Source organism: Equus caballus, chromosome 3 (genome assembly GCF_041296265.1).
Source record: "Equus caballus isolate H_3958 breed thoroughbred chromosome 3, TB-T2T, whole genome shotgun sequence".
Taxonomy (NCBI): Eukaryota; Metazoa; Chordata; class Mammalia; order Perissodactyla; family Equidae; genus Equus; species Equus caballus.
In genome coordinates, this window is record NC_091686.1 from 94,218,038 (window position 1) to 94,240,064 (window position 22,027).

The 22,027-nt window shown below is 40.0% G+C and overlaps 1 protein-coding gene across 4 annotated transcripts in view; it reads right to left on the reverse strand.

Moving 5' to 3' along the window:
• Nucleotides 1–201: 201 nt before the first annotated feature.
• Nucleotides 202–22,027, reverse strand: part of FAM114A1 (family with sequence similarity 114 member A1) — a 75,750-nt gene continuing 53,924 nt past the window's right edge. For all 4 annotated transcript variants that reach the window (XM_023638224.2, XM_023638227.2, XM_023638228.2 and 1 more), the window contains exons 9-14: nucleotides 15,087–15,178; nucleotides 13,140–13,301; nucleotides 12,159–12,298; nucleotides 9,619–9,691; nucleotides 5,688–5,741; nucleotides 202–4,006 (exon numbers count right to left, since the gene is read on the reverse strand). In XM_023638224.2, coding sequence (XP_023493992.1) covers nucleotides 3,905–4,006; nucleotides 5,688–5,741; nucleotides 9,619–9,691; nucleotides 12,159–12,298; nucleotides 13,140–13,301; nucleotides 15,087–15,178 — 623 coding nt within the window. In that variant the 3' untranslated portion in view covers nucleotides 202–3,904. The remainder of the gene's footprint in view (nucleotides 4,007–5,687; nucleotides 5,742–9,618; nucleotides 9,692–12,158; nucleotides 12,299–13,139; nucleotides 13,302–15,086; nucleotides 15,179–22,027) is intronic.

Below are 22,027 nucleotides of genomic sequence, written 5' to 3' on the forward strand. Positions count from 1 at the left end.
CACAAAATTCTCCTCCGTGATCAGCTTCTATCCCAGTCTATGATGACCCTAGACACCAGACATATCAGAAAAACCGTCAATACATTTCTTACTGTTGGGTTGTAATAATTTAATCATTGCTGAAGGTAAAATGCTCAAAGGGTAGAATAACTCAGATTATTTTCAGGGTCTAAGCAAAAAAAAAAAAGAAGGACAGAATGGTGACTTTCCTCAGATTTAATAGCACATAGTGCAGAGGACCATCTGTTATAGGCGAGCATATAGAAAATGAACACAAACCTGAATAGGTTATGAAATATCTAGAAAAATAAGACAAGTGGTTAACCACATGATCTTTTCTTTTAAGTGAAGAATGGCTGGTCTGAATCCAGTCCTACGGCTTTTTGAATCCTAATCACCTACAGAACCCAGGCATACTTGCAGTTCTGGGATGGATTGGCACATGGTCTCTTCTACTGTGCCTTTACAGACACAATCATTGAAGAAGCTGAGTTGAAGCCTGAATCTGAATATCAGAATGTAGGGCACGCTGAAGAGGAAGATCAAAGGGCAATTTTACATTGCAAAAAATAGCTTGATGCTGAAGAATAATTGCTTTTATAAAATTAAACACAGACTGAAATCGCGTATTATGACCTACCCCATCTGTTCAGCATACACTCATAAATATACAGTACATATGTAGATACAAATACATATACTATATATATTTGTTTGTTTTTTAGGAAAGAAGAGAGACACGTTTATTTCACATTTTCGCTGAATTACTCCCTGAGATGCTCTGTCCTGGATCTCTGGGGTGGCTATGATTGGAATCTGTCTGCTCTTGTTTCTAACTTAAGCGCAGCATGGCTGACCTGTGCAGAAAGGTGACTTCCTAGACATAAGGGCACATTGGGACAAACGTGGGAAATGCACAGGAAACGCTCTCATTTCTGGGTTCAGACCTCTCCCTATATTTAGCACTTTCCTTTAGCCCACCCGAGGCTGGTGCTTCTTTCACCCGCCATGAGCCCTGCAGCTCCCAGGTTCCATGCTTCCTTGGATGGTGTTGCCGAGGCTGCTGCAATCCCAGCTCAGTGTTGCCGCTGCCTCACTAGTCACACTGCTCGCTGAATCACAAGCTTGATGTACAGCCCAGCGTGCGATCCAGAGAAAGAGAGACTTCTGTTCTCAGTGGGACAGAATATTTAAACTTAGGCCTCTGCTTTCAGATCTGGGACTCAATTTCGCCCTTTAGCGCTGTGTGTATCCATACCCCAAAGCAATTTTTCTTGGATGCATTTTGCTTTGAATTTGAAATATGCTTTTGATGCTTTTTATTTAATAAGGCACAGGCACAGGACTACATTCATTATTTAGACCAGAACTTATTTTGCACTTGATGTAAGAAAAAAACTGGCATGCTCATTCAGGGTAATTGCATAGAGTGAAATGAACCCAATTTACGTAAAGGATTATCGAAGGAATAGAAAACTTCCAAAGGAAGCCTGCTAAATCATTCATTCAGTAACTGATTGACATTTGCCCAGATCTGGGTCCTGTGCTTTGCCAGGTTTTAAAGCAAAGCAAAGAAGCAATTATTTAAAAGTGATGGTGAAAAGCAGTATTGAAAGACAGCAATCCTGGAGAGCGGATATATTTTAAGAGATAATTCTCTCTTAAATAACGTAATTCACAGACCATGGACCTAGGCCCCAGGAATCATCTTTCAGCCTACGTTTCCACCTGGCACCCTTCAATAGTCTACCATTAAAAGATATGTAAATGTAATGTAAATAGTGCCAACTACTTTTTAAAGAATAATTCTCTCTCATCCGTTTACAGATTTCTATTTTATTTTATGATTAAAATTTTGCTATGCATTAAATGGGTGCAGTTATGCTTACAGTCTAATTCCAGGAATCGAGCTCCTCTGAAACTATTTGTTTCTGTACATTTCCAGTTAATGTCTATAAATCTATCTGATACTAAAAAATCTGCTGTGAAGAAATTGTAAATCGAAGTCCTTTGCTTTGCTCTATACATAATAAGTCTAAGATTTATGGAGAGGCAACCCAACATTTTCATCAGCTATAATTGTTCTCTAGACTGAATAACGGAAACATTTCAGGCAATCAAAAAGCAAGTAGAAAAAAAGCCATCTTTAATTGATTCCTCAGAGGATTTTTTTCTAGATTGTAAATAATTTGTTCTCATGTTTTCTATTTGGCTGTTTCAGGAGCTACACAAATGGAATACAGGACATAGACAAATGAAATGCTAATAAGATGTAGGATATTAAAATACCCCTACTTTGCCTGTAGGCAAAGGCAATCTACTCTATCAGGGGAATAAAAGGAAACGTGAAGGAGGCATTTTCACCCTTGCAAAATGAGAGGCTTCATCTGACCTGGAGAGAGCCACTGGACAAGATGTCTTGTGACAGCGCCTGTAAGGAGGGGCTCTGAAATAGGAGCATTATACAGAACTCCAACCCGGAATGAACGTAGGAGCTCAGGAGTCAGAGTGCCCATTGACTCTGCCTCTTCTGGCTACAGGGTCTTCTGTGCAGCCTCTCAGCAATCAACATACCAGTGAGTCAACTCACACATCAGTATTTTCTGTTCTTTAGAAGCAATGACGGTATTTGCTACCAGTGAGAGCGATCTGTGTATTTTTGGAACAGCTTGACTCAACTGTACTAGACGTAAAAATGCAGTCCTGGGGTCTACTGATTGAAATCCCTTTAGTTTCTTATTTGAATACTTCCAAGCTTTGTAATTATGCTATTATGTACTTATGATCATAAGAAGTCAATTTTAAGCTAAATACTCTTTAGTACCCCTTTTCATATATATATTTTGCCCCATATATAAAGTTTGGGATAAAAAAGTTCAAGGAATGTGGGAAAATACAATAAATTGAAGGGTAGAACATTTTAAAAACCACTAATTTAGCTTGTTCAAATTTTTTAAGGTTTAGAAAATTTTTTAGTACTTTAAGGCATTTTAAGAATTATTATAAACCTCCTTTCAGAATATCTGTCCCTACTGGGATGAGATCACGTTCCTCAATTGTGAGCACACAGTAGGAGCTCAATAAGTCCTTGTTTAGACAATGAATGGCTATAAAGAGATACTCATGTTCCTCTTTTACCATAATAGGTAAAACCTATAAGTAGTGTTATCTTTACCCATGACACCTGTGTAACAAAACTAAGTTCGGTGTAAGAATTGACTTAAAGTAATACAATAAGAATGGGAAATTTAGGGGCTGGCCTGGTGGCACAGCAGTTAAATTTGCACGTTCTGCTTCGGTGATCCAGGGTCCGCTAGTTGGGATCCCGGGTGTGGACATGGTACCACTCATCAAGCTATGCTTTGGCAGGCATCCCACATATAAAATAGAGGAAGATGGGCACGGATGTTAGCTCAGGGCCACTCTTCCTCACCAAAAAGAGGAGGACTGGCAGCAGATGTTAGCTTAGGGCTGATCTTTCTCCAAAAAAAAAAAAAAAAGAATGGGAAATTTAAAGGATTAAAAGAAAGTCTTGGGAAAAAAAAAAAAAAAAAAGAAAGTCTTGGGTCTGCCCATGAATTTCTAAATATAGCATGCTTGACCAGGAAAATGGAAATGAGTATTTGTGAATGAACTTTAGATTAAAGGAAATTATTAATACAAAGCCATGTAAGTTTAAATTAACATGAAGAAAAATACAATTATTTCTAAAAACAACCATATACATTAAGAGAAATGATACTTTCTTTAAACTTGCATTCTCAATACTGTCTGTGCAAAACTGCTTGTAGTGTCCTCAAATGGGCATCTGTGGTCAGATGTGTAGGAAACATCCCATTAAATGGTATATATATCAAAGCAACATGGCCTGCCATTTCCTTTAATTAGATGGAGTCTGGCCAGGTCACGGCTGTGCTTTTGAACAACTGGTCTGGATGTGTGAAACCTGCAGAACGGGCAGTAGCAGCTGGAAGGCGTCCTGTACGTATGTCATGCTATTGCAGCCCTGTGAGAGGAGAAACATGTGGTTAAAGGGTTATTTTCAGATTTAATCTTGACAAGTCTTCCAATTTGATAATGTTCCCTCTCCTCAAACCCCACAATATTTTATAATATTTTTCTTTTAATGTTGCTGTTTAAAGCAAATGTAAGCACACTCCTTTGGATAGAATACATCCAAGTCTCAGTTATCTATACTAACAGAGAGAGGGATTCACTCAAAATGAGGCAAGACATTTCCATCGACTTTTAGGGTACATCGATATGCGTATATTTATGACACAACACGTCCAGTCTTGCCTATGCTTTTCTCAGGTCAAGCCCACTGCCCTGAAATAAAAGCACAGTATGAAGGAGGCTCTAGTTTGTCTGAATCTATAGACGAATAAACAAGAATGGTCTACATAAAGCTAACTGGAGATGTCATTGTGCAATTATTCATGGCAAGCCTTGAATGCTAGTATCTTCCCATGCATGTTGGTACCTTCTGCTTGGTTTGGATATTTGATGTTGCTATTCATGTTCTGTGGTGCCCTAACATACAGTATTAGAGGGAGAGGCCATTTAAAGTTTCAGGTAACTAAAACTTGAGAAAACTTCCATTGGGAGAATGAATCGACATTTGACCTCATATTCCTCAGGACCGATATGGTGCATTAATCTGCTCATGCCTTCTGGCTAGCCAGGCGAGAGATTTTCTTGTTCCATATTCTGCCTCTGATTGCCTTGGTTTCCTCTTAGCTGTGTCTGTCCCTCCAGAACCTGCCCCTACAGTTCCTTGTCCCTTCTGTGTGGCTGTGTCCCAAACAATAACACTGGGTGCCACCACTTTGTAACTTTTGTACTTTGGTAGTTTTCCTTAGCAGTAAGGCACAACTCCTACAAACACTGCTATAAATATATGGGTAGCCCTCCCTGAGTTGAAGTTTTCTAATTTCCAGTTTTTGTAATTGACAGCTACTTCAGACTTGTGGCTTCAGCCGGGTGCCCTGTGGCTACAGATGTGCCAGTTTCTTATAGTGTGGCCGCTACGGAAGGTTTTCCTCCACCAACCACAGATAGAACAGAGTGCCTACGACTCAGGAATGAGAAGGCCTCTGGGCTTCTTTTCCTCTCTCTTACATCTCTGCTTCTGGCAAAGACACAGCAGTGTCAGGGTCGCTTCATATCTATGCTACAAAGTCCTGGCGGGTGGGCAGGCCACAGAGCAAGTAGTCACAGAGGATGGTGTCTCTGGTCACTGAACGGGCAGAGGCTAAACATCCTATTTGCCATTTTTGCCAGTCTGGAGCTCAGACCCAGCTAAATCATAGGTTATTGTGAATGGAAGGAAGCACCCATTTTTACAAAAATCACCACTGAGCAAGAATCTCTCATCGCAGCCAATAATCACACTGTTAAATCTGGTGTCAAACTTGGCGGCAGAAATCTGCTTCTGCTGGAGGAAACAGCGACAGAAATAACATGCAAGCTTAGCGTTTCTCTTTACAATCAGGAATTCTTGAAAATTAGGTATTGTTGCTTCACCCGCGGGTTTACAGCTGGTTGAGCTGCACAAAGGTACTCAAAAAAGACTGCTGATAAGATTTAGGATTGCAGTAACACTTGCTGTCTGGGAGAAAGACCAAAAAATGTAGCTCCAACATTTGCTTTGATAGAGAAGGGCTTTCTCTCCAGGGGCCACTTACCTCTAACAACACACTATTGATCATGGGGTTAAGGACCTCAGCCTTCTTGTTGCTCTGCAGAAGCAAAAGGATGAAATTAACAGATCAGATTCTCACACTACAGAGCTTGACACATAAAATGTGATACACCAGCTTTGTTGAGGGATCTCTTAGAGACGAAGGGGAGGAGAAGTGGAATACTTACTACAGACCAGGCTTCCTATTTGGTGCTTCCCCTATATAATTGCATTTAATTTTGACAAAAATCCTAGGAGGTAGGCAGGTACCATGATAAATCCAATTTAAAGATGAGGAAACAGGGGCCAGGAAGGTTGAGTAACTTATGTCAGGTCACATAGCTAGAAATTTAAACTTAGGCCTTTTTTAACTATTTACAGCTTGTGGCAGGTCTGAGATTAGGTGAGATGAATGAGGATGAGTTGTACAAGGGCAGGGTCGAATCCTGTCTTTACTCAAAATTTTGGTATTTTGTTCATCATAATTTTTTTTGCCTTCATTTTGATGTTTAAAAATATTGCACTAAAATATCTAGCTAGATGACTGAGGTTATTTCTTTGTCTTTTTTTGGGAGGGGGGGGCGGGACCTTAAATTTTGCTGGTGAATTAAGTACCTTACTCGCCTACCCTAATTCCAGCCCTAGTCTGTAGTCTTTTTTTCTTTCTTCTTTTAAATGCAAGCATGGATATTTGGTTATAGGGTATGTCTTCCAGATTAGCAGCAAAATTAAAACATTCTTAACCATAACTTGCAAACAGGTCTGCAGACTCCAGTTTGCAAAATATGAACAACCCATGGAAAGCACAGAATACAGTGCCTGATACAAAGCAGATGTTCAAAAAGTGAGAGCTAGTGTTAGTATCATCGTTATTATTATTTCCACTATTGATCTCTCAGTCAACAGTCTTCTCTATCTAAAATGTTCTATCTACTCTTAGACAATAAATAATTCAAGGGACTGAAAAGAGAGAGAGCAATTTTACTAGACTGGTTTCCCTTACACTACTCAGAAGACTTTATGGTAAACAAAAGGATATAAATGAAATATATCTTCCCAGAGCAGCCGACTTTCATTGACATCACTCCACTGAGGGCAAAGTAATGTCTTACTGGGGAAACTATAACAGAGTCTTGGGAAAAACCTCTTTAAAAACCCAGTCATTTTAGTAAGTAACCAGAAAATCCATTATGGTATTTGCTTTCATGTTTATTTGATTATCAATAAACCTCTAAAATATAATCAAAATGAGGGCAATAAAATGACATTGGTTTTCAGAATCAATGAGATGTGCAAGCAATTTAAATAGAGTCTGGAGAGCAATATACACTCATTAACTTCGAGTTATGAATAATGGCTGTTTCAGAGAACAGAAACAATGACTTGATGAAAATGATTCATCATAGCACAGGATGAAGGGTATTGTGGTGAGATGGCATTTTAATGAACTTTATTTTAGACTTATCTTTTTCATTCTCCAAAATGATCGTTTGTGTGTTTCTGGTTTTGTGCATGCAAACATTTGTACACATGTGTGTATATATGCATATATATATGTTCAAGTGCACAACCATCTGCCAGAACTTTGCTACTCAAAATGTAGACTGTGGATCAGGAACAGTGTTATCACCCGGGAGTGCGTTAGAAATGAGAATCTCAGTCCTCATCCCAGACCTGCTAGCTCAGAATCTGCAGGGACAAGATCTCCAGGTGATTTGCTTGCACGTTAAGGTGTGAGGAGCACTATCCCGGAATACAATATGTTAAAAGGAATGGAAACCAATACCATGAACATTACCCACTAATGTGAATAAATAACAGGAATCACATAGAACATATAACACACACACATGCAGACACATACATCCTCGTCACTGGACAACCATAGAGAACCAAACAGTTGGCTTTCTGTCTGCTGTGTCTGATGGACAGCTGCTTAGGAGCTGAGAGATCAATTGAGAGGCTTGAGTGAATCAGTCCACCCCTCTGGGCCTCAGTTTCCCACCTAGTGAACTGTGGGAAGAGTGAGAAGAGGCTAGACAAGAGCCTAGAGAAGCCGAATCACCGAGACCATCCCATCCTGGTAAGACCTCACACCTCTCTATAAACCTACCAGTTATGCCAAAGCCCATGGGTATCAGTCAACTTAGACAACACTGAGCACACAAATGCATTTTATTGAGCCTATCATATCCATGAACTTCCCTCTCGCTTCACTCCGCTTGCATATAGTGAAGCTCCATTGCTGAAGGACTAAAATTAGACAAATGCCAAAGCTGACGTCTTACAAAATAGGAGAGGCGAGCCAGATTCCTTGACAGCAGAACGAGTAGGTGTTATGTAGCTCACTCCTTATTAACGGAGTCACTTAGAGAATTGTGGCAGACACACATCTCTTGACGGTCAGGTCCATAATCACTTCTGCTTCTTGTGAGAACTGCCTTTGGCTTGGGGGAGGCGGGTACACCCCAGCAGCCAGGTAGGTTTACATGATGTGACCCTAGCCCTACTCACTGCTGAGTCATACCAAGATGGACATCTGACCCACACTGATGAGTCTTTCAAACCTTCTCAAGCAGGAAGGATGGAGAGACATGGGGTCTGGGAACTGCTGTAGCTGAGTCGCATTAACAGCAACACTAGAGAGAGGGCACATGATCTCTGCTGCCGGGTCCCCACAGCTGCTCACATTCCTCCTTTGCCTTTAATAAAGTCCTTTTTCTGTCTAAACTACTTTGTTTCTATTACTTCCTGTTATAGGTCAAATTGTGTCCCCCGCAAAGAGATATGTTGAAGTCCTAACCTCCAGTAAATCAGAATGTGACCTTACTTGGGGACAGGGTCATTGCAGATGTAATTGATTAAGATGAGGTCATACTGGTCATACCCTAATCCATATGGCTAGTGTCCTTATAAGAAGAGGGAAATTTGGACACAGACACACATGGAGGGAGGACAACGTGAAGATGGAGAAACAGATTGCAGTTATGGCGTCACACCCCAAAGAACGCCTGGGGCTCCTAGAAGCTGGAAGAGAATAGAAGGGATCATCTCCTAGAGGCTTCAGAGGAAGCACAGCCCTGAGGCACCTTGATCTCAGACTCCCAGCCTCTGTGAGACAATAAATGTCTTTTTCTTAAGTTACCCAGTTTGTGGTATTTCTTATGGCAGCTCTAGGAAACGAATACATTTGCAACCAAAAAACACCCTACCTAAAACAGGAAGTAAAACCTAATGCTTCTCATGGAAAGAAACATTTGGCCTTACATCCAGGGCCTTAAAAGAAAAAGTAGAAAGGTTAAAAAGAAATATTTTCCACTTGCCTCCTCAACCCCAATCCCACTAAGGTGGGGCTATATACCGTGACTGATATCTAAAGTAAACAACCAGAAGCCACACCTCCAAATGAACGCTGAAATTTTCAAAGTTATTACCTTGAGAACAGAAACATTTATGCCAATTGGTAAATTTTTTCTTTTGGTTAAAGTTGATGTATACAACAAAGAAAAGCAACTTTTTATCTTGTGTGGCTTATAAAATAGCCTCTGAGGGCAACAAGATTGTGAATATTCAAGATTAATTATTTTAAGAGATATTCTTGAATTACATACAACAGACATTAAGTAATAGAAGGAACCTTCATTTGACATTTCTTTTTTTACAAAGAAAATGAGGCCCAGAGAGGTTTGGAAAGCCACTCAACATCTTGTATGTCCGCGATGACAAATTCAGGGCTGGAGCCCAGTCAGGTTAGAGCCCTGAGGTGCCTGTGGTTAGAGAAGGTGCTCTTGGCCTGGTTTTAGCAAATATCCCGGCGGAGCTTCCATTTTGTGGAGCTATCAAAAAAGGCACTGCATGCTCTACTTTTCCTCACAGCTCCTCATAGACCCATCTCTCCTAAAAAGGTGAAGAAAGAATCCATATTATAATCTTACCCCAACAGTGGTTAAAGAATTTGTAAACTTTTTTGATAAAGAGGCCACTTCCTTGCACATTGCAGTAGTTAATCTGAAAAACAAAAAAAGAGATTTGGAGATTTTCAATAAAGTAAAATAATTTAACTGCCAAGACAATTGACGGATATTAATACCACATTCCATTTAGAGGAACATGGTTTGAAGATGCTTTGCAGAAATGTTTTTCTCAATAATCTCCCATGATTCTCAATCACAGTTTAATCTAATCCTGGTTTTCTCTGCATGCTTAATTAAAGAATATTCAGCTAGCTCACCCTACATCTTTTTAGAGTCAAAAGTGTTTGCAGGAAAATAACAGGCTTGAGCCCCACATGTATAGGGGTATAAGATTCTTGCCAACTGGCTTTTCTCCAGCTTTTTGGTCATTTTTAAAGAATAATGAACATTCATTGAGGTACTATGTTAGGTACTTTCATATGCACAATCATATTGAATCTTTATAGCGACCTTATAGGTTTTGTGGTTATTCCCATTTTATAGATGAAGAAACTGACAGTTAAGAAGATTAAGCAACTTGCTTAGGACAAGCAGTAGTAAGTGACAGAGCTGGGATTCAAACTCAGGTGTCTCGACATTTTGATTATGTTTTTATTAGATGCCTCAAAATAAAGATCCTGTAGGATATGTTTTTAAGACTTATATCAAAACTCGAAGTTTATTCCAGCCACTCCACTTCTAGGACTTTACTCCAAGAAAATAATGCAAGATGGACACAAATATTTAACCAATATAATGTTTGTCATAATATTACAGATGATAAAAACTGAAAACAATCTAATTACCTAGCGATGTCAGTATTGTATGATTTTTCTTTTACAATTAGTGTATATGACTTTTATGAATAGTGATTAAAACACTACTAGAAAAACAGTAACTCCAAGTTAAGAACCTTACATGTTAAAGATCTAATGAAGTCAGCAGAGGTAAGTTTTGTTTTGATAAATCAGGGTTCTGTCTGAGCTATGTATGTATTCAGGTTTGTTGAGCTTTATCCATCTACCCACCTACCCACCCACGCATCCACCCATCCATCCATCCACTCATCTACCCATCCATCCATCCACCCATCCACCCATCCACCCATCCATCTATCCATCCAAAACTATCTGCAGAGGGTCAGGAGTAGGGCCAGGAGACAGCCCAGAGCCACTCTGTCTATGATTTTGGGGAGGTGCGTGAAGAGGCATTTATTTTACAGACAAACATGAAGCCTTATTACCTTTTGCTTGGTGCAGCTTGATAAGGTTGGGACAACTAGGGCTGAGAATCAGAAAGCAGCTAAGAGTAATGTCCTGCTATCCATACTCAGGGACTTTTGAACTTTAGCCCTTCTCTTTCAAATCAGTACTGCAAATATAAAATAGTACCTAGGTGTTTTCCTCAATATTTTAAATTCTTCCTTTTTGCCCTTTCCTCTTCCTTCTAAACACTGAGGCAAGTACATATTCTTTCTAGGCATAGCAAGGTCAGGATTGTGAGGTTGTTATAATATCTTTGATTTTCACATTTCTAGATATGAAAATCTAGACTAGATGACAGATCCTGACAAGTGAGGAAAAATGCCATCGGTAGTATAAAGACACTAATATCAAATTTTTGGAAGGTCCTTCCAGTAGAAATTTGCTCCCCAATCTACAATGCCAAATACAATAAGAAGCAAAGACCAGTTAGCTAGCAAGGTGAATGAGTGTGTTGAAACCTGTGTGTGTGTGTGTGTATGCATTTACCTCTAGGAGGCTCTTATCTTGGCTCCTGTGTCTGTATAATAATGAGAGGCTGTTTGAACCTGTGCTAATTTTCTGTACCACAATATACAGCCATGCACATAAAAGTTAATGGCTCATTTTTCAGTTCCATACCAACTATTGTAATGAACACTCCATACCAACTATTTTCACGTATATAAAGTTACATATCTACACATTTTTATTTCACTAGATAAATGAATAATAATAGCTACTATTTTTTGAAGAACATAACATATGACCGCACATATGCACACACATGCAATCCACAGCGAACTGGCTTACATTAGTGACCATCACTGCCAGAATTCAGAATATGCAAAGTTGGTATAAGTCCCTAGGAACAGTGGGGGTGTGTTTGCATACTTTTGTGAAGCTAGCTGAGATGTCACATTAAGGTGTCCTTTCTCTATGTTGGTATGTTGAAAATGTAATTACCCTCAAAGGTCTGTACTTTCAAGACTTTGATCTATTAAAATAAACACTCACACAGCTCTGAATGATTTAGTGTGTCTTCCCTTAAATCTCTTCATAAATAATTCTTGGAATTTAGTTAATTATTATTATTCTTGCTAACATAGTTTATTTCTTAAAAGAGTCCTTTTTCTTAACATAACATAGAACGATGTAATTAGTTGACTGGAAATCTGAATCTTTAGTAGCTTAGGGTTTGTGTGTGTGTGTATGTGTATGTGTATTTGAGTGGCACATATATATAAAATTGGAAAAATAAGAATTAAAAGTAATATTTACTTTATGAGAACTTTTGCTTGGTACTGAGCTGATTTTTCCTCTTCTTGTCCATGAAGAATTAATTCTGCTACTTTATGAAGCTGCTCAATACAGCGTGCTGTTACTTCTGCCAGACTTTCGATGGACAGCATGTATACTTCCTGAAATAAACAAATGCAAGTAAGAAAATAATTCACTGAGCAGGTGCTTTTTAAAAAACCCTGTGACACTAAACCTATTATATAATTCTTGAATAAAACAACCAAATATGACCTTTAAAAGCTTACCCAAAGATTAATGGGTGTACGTACAACTTCTCTAAGTGGAAATATTGCCATAAAATGGGAACTCTGCCAGGTCCCCAGGGATATGGCAAGCCTTTTTCACAGCTGCATGCCAAGTACTCAGAGCAATGCTGGGCACACGACAGGCAGGTACTCAAGAAGGTGTGTGAAAGGGCAGCCGAAATAATAGACCTCAGTGGACATTTTTCTTTAGACCGATCTAATTTAAAAACTTACTTTCTCTAAAATTAAATCCCATGTAAGATGAAGTTATTGCAAATTCATTTTTGAACATAGGCAGGATATAAATTATGCACATAGAAATTTATTAAACTACAGAATAAAAACTGCGGCAATGAAATTTTTTTGGAAAAAGCTTCAATTACCTCATTCATTAAGGGGCATAAAGACATTTTATAGTTACAAATTTGCATACAAGATGGAATTTTACCCTAAAGATAAATTAACTGTGTTCGTAAAGACCTTTTTTCCTTTAAATTATAATTGTAAAGCTATGGAGAAAAGCTACACTATCTATGCTAAATCACAAATTCTCTTGGCATGGGGAAATTTTAGTGTTTATTACATTAATACTCATATTTCTATAATGTAGAACAGGGTACAAATGACAATGAAATGGCCTCTCCTCATTTAAAATTGGGCTGCTAATAAAATTAACATAATATTACTGCTTTTGAGGTGGACAATATAAGTTTACCTCAACTGTCTTCGTTCTCCTTCCTTCCTTTCCGTCTTCTTTGGGGTTTTCAGGTTTTTCTTCCCCTTCTTCCTTTTTAGTTTTCTCCTCTGACTCTTCTGCCACATCTACCGACACCACGGTTTGATCTTCGTCCATGCAGTCATGAGCTTTTTTCATGGCCTGCAAAGGCCCCCAACCAGAGCAACACATTTATCGTGTCAACATGGAGACTAAGAAATTCCAATCCCAAGACTAGGATCAAGTTGCCCTAAACCTTTAAGGGTCATTCTCTGTAAATTTAAAGCATGATGGGGCAATTCCTGAACCTCCTTAAAAACATCTTGTTGTTGCTTTCTGGTAAATATAAAGTAAGAAAGGGGACAGAATAAAAAGAAAGTAGAGAGAGAACAGTGCAGGGCTGGATGACTTTCCACAGCGCGTTCTAATGTGATACTCAGATAAGAATAAAAATGACAGTCACCTTGAAAGATCGATAGTATATTTTTCACTTTGCCTGACCAACTGTAAAAGAATAATAGTACTTTTTAAATGTACACAGGTTAGAGATTTAGCCACGGTCATTGCTACAGCAAATTTCCTCATTTGAAGTGTCTCATGAAGCCCTTAATGTTTCATGGACCTAATAACGTATTGTGCTGGGAAGACGAAGGATGGCTCCGCTCTTCTCTAGTCATGCCACGTCTTCCAGCTCAAGGGGCAGGAGAGAAGAGCTGTGGGAATGACCTGGCTCTGCTCTGCAACTAGTTTAATTTCACATGGGTGCAGTTTGAACAACCTGTGGCCTAAAAAATTATGGCTAAATTGAACAAGCAGAAACCACTTTGCCTGTTATTCCCTGAATTTAGAAAGGACAGAGTCACCCAGCTTTGATCATTATAGTTTAAGCCGTTTGCTTAAGTGAAAGTTATATCTGAGCTTATGCTAAACCTACTTCTCATCTTAAAGCTTACACGTCAAAGTTTAACGTCAGTGTTGAATGGCCAGTTAATGGCAAGATGATTTAGGGAGACAAAACCCACCAAAACCATCCTTGGTGTGTCCTCTTTTAGAGACAAAGGTTTACCTGGCTATGTAAATAAACCAGTGGGACCTTGGAGGCATCATACACGCTCTGAGCAGTGGCAGGTGCTGCACGGAGATGAATGAGGCAATTTCCCACTGTGTTCAAGTCATTGACCTGCCACAGTCGGTGACCCTACCAGAGATAAAGAAATTACTCTCTCTCCACCTCACTGCCTCCTTCTGCCCTTTCCTCACCCACTTTGATAAGTGAGGGCCTGTGTCAACTACTGCATGCTAAAAAGAAGAAAGGGAAAAAAAAGAGAGAAAGAACAGGAAAAATAACACAGCTTTAAGTAAATAATAATCAGTGTCCTCATCAAGAAACTCTACAGCAAGACCTGGCACTAACCTGCAAAATGTACTGTGGTAACTATTAGAGGAACCCAGACTGTTAAAGCTGGAATGTTCTTAGGCATGATGTAGCAACAACATTCCAGGGGGGTGGGGATGTGTGGTTGACCTGGCTGATGTGCTTCCTTCTGCCTAATCCTGACATGTCACTTTAGCGGGGGAGGGGAAATGGAATTTGAAAAAACCTGTTGGTGATTCAGCACCCCTCTCTTCTCCCGTATGCTGAAGGTAACCACTGCTCTCATGTAAAATTCTATTTTGAGGAGAAGTGACTTGTTCAAGGTCACAAGGTAATTACTAGTAAAAGTTGCAGCTGAAATGCAGATCTCATGACACAGTCTACCATGTTCTCTGCCACCACATTTCATCATGTTGCCCCCTTGAACCTTAATTACTGACCTCACACTCCCCTCCTGCTATGTGCCATTTGGGATTTGGGGTATTTCCATTTCGGGTGGATCTCTGGAATTTTATAACTGAGATCCTTTTTTTTTTTTAAAAGACAAAGACTCAGACTCAGAAGGGGCTGACCTTATTGAGTTTGTCAGGCGTGGCTGCGACATGTAATTCAAAGAGAAGCTCTGTGAGCATGCTAGCAAATTCTTCTCCCTTTTCTTCTAAGCCTAGAAATAGAAAATGACAGAAGTAAGAAGCATGATTTATTTTTCATCCTTCAGGATGTGGCAGCTCCCCCAACCATATAGCCCGCAGTCAGAGTCTAAGTGGGGGCTGCGGCAGCCTGTCCTCCAGCTGCCGGGCAAAGATGAGTTTCGCTCGCTTATGAGCATAGCACTGAGGTAGGAGACTGCTGCTGGGTGAGGGCTGCTGGAGCCTTGTTGCTCGCAGCTCTAGCCGGGGCACTGCCAGGCTGGCCTAGAGGGAATGTGAGCGCAGTGAGGGACTCATGCGTCTTGTTCAAGCTATGGGTGGTCAGTAGCTACTTGTTGAAAGAATGACCGAAGGAACAAATGAATGACCTTTCTCAGGGTTGGGAGCCGTAGGACAACACTGTGTTTATGACCTAGAGTACTGCCGTGCTTACCAGGCAACCCTAACGATACCCAGGGCGACCTTTTCTGTCTACAGAGCCACCGTGCTAAGGGAGCAGAATTAGTCTCGATGGCTCGTGTGCTATCTGATGTAACAATGTTATATCTCTAGAGAAATTTCCCAAGGTTTCCTGGGACACCTGTCTGGTCTTACAATACTTCTTAACAATATGCCTTCCCTCCAGATTGGAAGTTACCTAAAGACAGAGACAGAATTTGTTTTGTTCACTTTTGAATCCAGGGCATCTAACACAGTGCCTGGAAGATAGGAGGTGCTAAAATGAATATTTATTGAATAAGCAATTCATTAATAAATTATATCACAGATAATAATATATTGATTATATAAAGTATAATGTTATATTTAATATATCTAAAAATAAAAATAAATTAATATCATTGGTGAGCAATAAAGAAGAAAGATCTTTAAAAGTTACAGTCTGAGCCAGGCCTGATGGCCTGGCAGTTAAAGTTCAGCATGCTCCCCTTTGGTGGCCTGGGTTTGGTTCCTGGGTGCAGAACCACACTATTTGCCTGTCACTAGCCATGCTGTGGTGACGGCTTAAAGAGAAGTCAAAGGACTTACAACTAGAATATACGACCATGCACTGGGGCTTTGCAGAGGGAAAAAAAAAGTTATAGTCTTATTTATCTCATTTGTATCACGAGTTGAAGCCTTTTTTAAAGTTTCTGATAAGTGCTGAAGAATTGATTCCACAATCAGTTTACTACCAGTTTTGAGGGGAATAAAGGCATCATTAATCTGGCCTGATTACATGATCTCAAAACCCTCTGAGAAGAAAATACTCTGGCTATGTCAGTGGGGAAAGCAGTAGCTTCAGGGAGGACTAAGCCATGCGAGAAATACTGTATCTAACACTCGTCTGCACGTGCTCTCTGTTTTATAGACAAAATGTTAATCAGCAGCTCATAAAGACAGCCAGGATAACTTGTAGGTCTTTGTTCAAAACATTTGGCTTAACCAGCTTAACATCACCTAGAATTTATATATGCTCATGAGGGAGACAGATCAGTAAACGTACTAGAGAAGTAAAACATATATGTCAGGAGAAAAGATTCATGGAGAAGTATAAAGCAAGGAAGAGGAATAGGGACAGTGAGGGGTTAGCAATTTTAAATGGGAGGGCAGCTGAGAAAGTGCCATTTGAGTAATGAACCAGAGGAGGAGAAGGGTGAGCCACACCAGATCAGGGGAAGAGATTTCCAGGCAGAGGCACAAAGTCCAGGAGGGAGTGTGCCCGGCTTATTCAGGGACAGCAAGGAGGCCAGGGGGGCCGCAGCAGGGGAGGGAGGCATGTGCCTTGGGGGTAGAGAGAGATGGCTGTCTTTGTTCCTGATGAAGCCAACACAAGTGAATCATTATAACCAAAAGAGGCAAGTGCTCTGACTGAGGGGGCTTTGCAGCACCTAATCCAGTCCTCAGAGGGCTGTTAAGAAGGCTTCCTGGAGGAGGTGATGCCTGAACCAAGCCTTCAAGAACGAGAAGGCATTAGTCACAGGCACAAAGGGAGATCTGGGGGATGCCAGAGGGAGAGGGAACGGGGAGAGAGAGAAATTCCTCCCAAAGCTGAGATTCTCTCTCTGTTGGGCAGAGGTCTAGATCTCATCCTCTCTAGGCCGGCAAATAAAAGGGGCAGGGGCACATCAGGGCAGCATCAACAAGGTCTCGTTCCCAAACAGCCGGGGCCTTCTGGTTCTGGAAGAGGCAGCGTTGCAGGGCAGAGACAGCCCAGGCTGAGGCTTGGGAGGAGGGGTTCTACGTTTAGTGGCTCTGTGACCCGGGCCAGTCACAGGGCTTCTCAGCTTCCATTTCCACCTCTGTGAACTTAGGATAATAAAACCCACCCATCTCCTCTTTAGCGTCGTTGTAAGGACCAAATAATACAACAAATGTGAAAGTATCCTGCAAACACTAAAGATTTAACTACATCATTATGTGCTACAAAGATATAAACATAGGAAGATTAAGAATATTTGGGAGTCATCAAAACTAAACTAGGATATAAGTACTCACGCAGCTTCAGTTTTTAAATGTGTGTTCATTCTATAAAACAGAAAAATACACCAGTGACTTTTATCAAATATTTTAGGAAAAAAAATCACAGAGAAAAATGGAAGGAGAAAAAAACAGATGATAAAAAACGTTTCAACAAACAAAAAGAATAAAATATCTAGGAATAAATTTAACCAAGGAGGTGAAGGACTTATACAATGAAAACTATAAGACATTATTGAAAGAAATAGATGATGACATAAAGAAATGCAAAGAGATTCCACGCACATGGATCAGAAGAATAAACATAGTTCAAACGTCCATACTACCTAAAGCAATCTACAGATTCAATGCAATCCTAGTCAGAATCCCAATGACATTCTTCACGGAAATAATACAAAGAATCCTAAAATTCATATGGGGCAAAAAAAGACCCCAAATAGCCAAAGCAATCCTGAGGAAAAAGAACAAAGCTGGAGGTGTCACAATCCCTGACTTCAAAATGTACTACAAAGTCATAGTGATCAAAACAGAATGGTACTGGTAGAAAAACAGGCACACAGATCAATGGAGCAGAACTGAAAGCCCAGAAATAAAACTGCACATCTACGGACAGCTAATCTTCGACAAAGGTGCCAAGAACATACAGTGGAGAAAAGATAGTCTCTTCAACAAATGGCGTTGAGAAGTCTGGACAACCACTTGCAAAAGAATGACAGTAGACCATTATCTCACACCATACACAAAATAAACTCAAAAAGGATCAAAGACTTGAAGATAAGACCCGAAACCATAAAACTTCTGGAAGAAAATATAGATAGTACACTCTTTGACATCGAACTTAAAAGGATCTTTTCGAATACCATGTCTTCTCAGAAAAGGGAAACAAAAGAAAAAATAAACAAATGGGAGTTCATCAGACTAAAGAGCTTCTGCAAGGCAAAGGAAACTAGTATCAAAACAAAAAGACAACCCACCAATTGGAAGAAAATATTCGCAAATCATACATCCAACAAGGGGTTAATCTCCATAATATATAAAGAACTCACACAACTGAACAACAAAAAAATAAACAGCCCAATCAAAAAATGGGCAGAGGAGATGAACAAACATTTTTCCAAAGAAGATATACAGATGGCCAACAGGCACATGAAAAGATGTTCAACATCACCAATCATCTGGGAAATGCAAATCAAAACTACACTAAGATACCACCTTACACCTGTTAAAATGGCTATAATCACTAAGACTAAAAACAACAAACGTTGGAGAGGTTGTGGAGAAAAGGGAACCCTCATACACTGCTGGTGGGAGTGGCAACTGGTGCAGCCACTATGGAAAACAGTATGGAGATTCCTCAAAAAACTAAAAATATAAACACCATATGACCCAGCTATCCCACTACTGGGTATCTACCCAAATAACTTGAAATCAACAATCCAAAGTGACCTATGTACCCCTATGTTTATTGCAGCACTATTCATGATAGCCAAGACATGGAAGCAATCCAAGTGCCCATCGACTGATGATTGGATAAAGATGTGGTGTATATATATATATAAATGTACACACACAATGGAATACTACTCAGCCATAAAAAAGACAAAATCATCCCATTTGCAACAACATGGATGGTCCTCGAGGGTATTATGTTAAGCCAAATAAGCCAGACTGAGAAAGACAAACACTGTACAATTTCACTCATATGCGGAAGATAAACAAACGCAAGGACAAAGAGAACAGTTCAGTGTTTACCAGGGGAAGGGGGGTGGGGGGTGGGCACAAGGGGGAAGGGGAGCACTCATGGTGACAGACAAGAAATAATGTACAATTGAAATTCACAATGATGTAAACTATTATGAACCCAATAAAAAAACCCCAAAACATTGCAACAAAGAATATCTATTACTACAACTCTTGGTCTGTACACATGGCTGAAAAGAAGATCTTCACCAAGGATATAAAAATAGAAAACAGCCTTTTAAAATCTCTTCACAACAGTGTGGTAAACCAAATTAGAGACCCATGGCAGCGTGATAAAATTACAATCTGCTGGCAAGACGAACATGCAAATCACTAGCTAACATCCTAAATGTAGAGGAGCTCAATAGGAAATCTACCTAAAAACGACAGTTGATTACATTTTCTGAGACTATGAAACAAATTATTTAGGTGTTAGGAGGCTTTTAGGAACGTAAGTGCTTACAAGACACAAGTTTGATGGAAATGCTCTGGTCTCCCAGAGCTTCGCCCCAGGATAAGATTCCTCTCCGTGGCTTTAGGACAAGCCCTCCACCTTCCTGGAGTTGTGGCACTTCATCATAATTGGATTGACTTAATGACAACCCCACTATTCTTTTCTCTTGGTTCTTCTTGAAGTGTTTGAATGACATTTATTTATTAAATTAAGTTAATTAGAATTAATAGTGTTTTTATAATCTGGAGATGCCCTCTGGGAAAATGGATATATTATGGGAGATAACAGGGTTCTGTCACTTAAGGAGAGACAAACGTACCATTTCGTAAGCATGCTGTTCAGGACTTCAATTTTTTTGGGTCATATTCAACAATCTCAATATACTGAAGCTCTACATTAAGACTGGAACACATCACATATAGTAACACTTTCTATTTAACAGTACTGAATCACGTTTCCTCTCCAAAAAATAGCACTAGTTGGGGATGCAATATTGCCTTAACTTGCTCTGGCAACAGTATCTCTTTGATGTTAGGGGGAAGTTAGGATCCTCTTTTTTATTTAAAGATTGGCACCTGAGCTAACATCTGTTGCCAGTCTTCTTTTTTTTCCCTTTCTTTCTTCTTCTTCTCCCCACAGCCTCCCAGTACATAGTTTTATATTCTAGCTGTGAGTGCCTCTGGTTGTACTATATGGGATGCCACCTCAGCATGGCCTGATGAGCAGTGCCATGTCCGTGCCCAGGATCCGAAACAGAGAAACCCTGGGCTGCGGAAGCGGAACATGAGAACTTAACCACTCGGCCACAGGGCCAGCCCCTGGGATCCTCTTTAATCCTCTCAGAGTGACATTCCCAATAGGACCAAGGTCTACCTCAGGCATCATGGAACTGAAGAGAAATAGCCTGGATCTTTTTGGTGATTGTTATGCTGGAAAAGAAGCATCTATATTAGTTCATCTTGGGTCTATCATGCTAGCCGCATGACCTTTGACAACAAACGCCTTAGTTTCTTCATTATTAAAACAGAGACAAGGCTGTCATCCTTTGTGACTGTAGAACATACAAATGCTCAAAAATGTTATTCTCCAACTACTTCTTTGATACTGGGTCTTTCTATGCTTCTGTCTAATTGATTTTTCTATTTTGATGCAACGAGCATAAATCTCATTAAAGTGAATGCACATAAGGTCAATACGTGGGGCTAAAGCGGGAGATGGTATTTAAATAACAGTTTGCAAATGCTTAGAATAATTTTGCCGTGAGCACCGAGGCTGAAGCATTTCTGCTCTTGTGTTGGAGCTTTCATTAAAGGTGTGCAACATGCATGGGCAGAAAATACTTCCAGTGACTTCATGGTATGAATGCACAGTATCACTGTTCTGCATTTGGGTAACAACAAGTACAATCATAAGTAAAAGCTACAATGTATTACACACTTATTACTGTCCTGGCATTGTGTTAGCACTTTAAATAATAATAGTTAACAGTTTTTAGCAGCTCTGTGCGTCAGGCATTGTAACATACGTTTTTACATATATTATCTAATTTGATCCTCACAATAGCCCTTGGGAATATGTAACATTGTCTTCACTTTACAGGTGAAGATACTGAGTTTCAGAAAGGTGATATAGCTTGTTCAGGGCCATTCAGCAAGTAAGTGGCGAAAATGTTTCAGATGGGACCTTCAGATGGTCCCAGGAGAAGCCAGCCTTGTGTGTCTATGGTTGCTTGAATTTTTTCTTTTTTTGTGGTGAGGAGATTGGCCCTGAGCTAACATCTGTTGCCAATCTTCCTCTTTTTGCTGAGGAAGATTAGCCCTGACCTAACATCGGTGCCCATCTTCCTCTATTTTGTATGCGGAAGGCTGCCACAGCATGGCTGATGGGCAGTGTGTAAGTCCGCGCCCGGAATCTGAACCTGCCAACCCTGGCCGCCGAAGTGGAGTGCATAAACTTCACCACCACGCCACCAGGCCAGCCTCTTGAATTTTTAACGTAAGCGACACAAACAACTGTGGTAGTGGTGGTTGGTGGTGACATCAGTAAGAGATCACTCTCCATGTACATAGCAAATATTTTGCTATATTCTCTTCCCAAATGGACGTAATCATTAAGCATGCCCAACTTTGAGAACGTTTTTTCCCCTTCTCAAGGAAGGCTTGCTTCTCACAAAATATGTTCTAGTCTCCTTGGTGTCATGTCATTGTCCAGC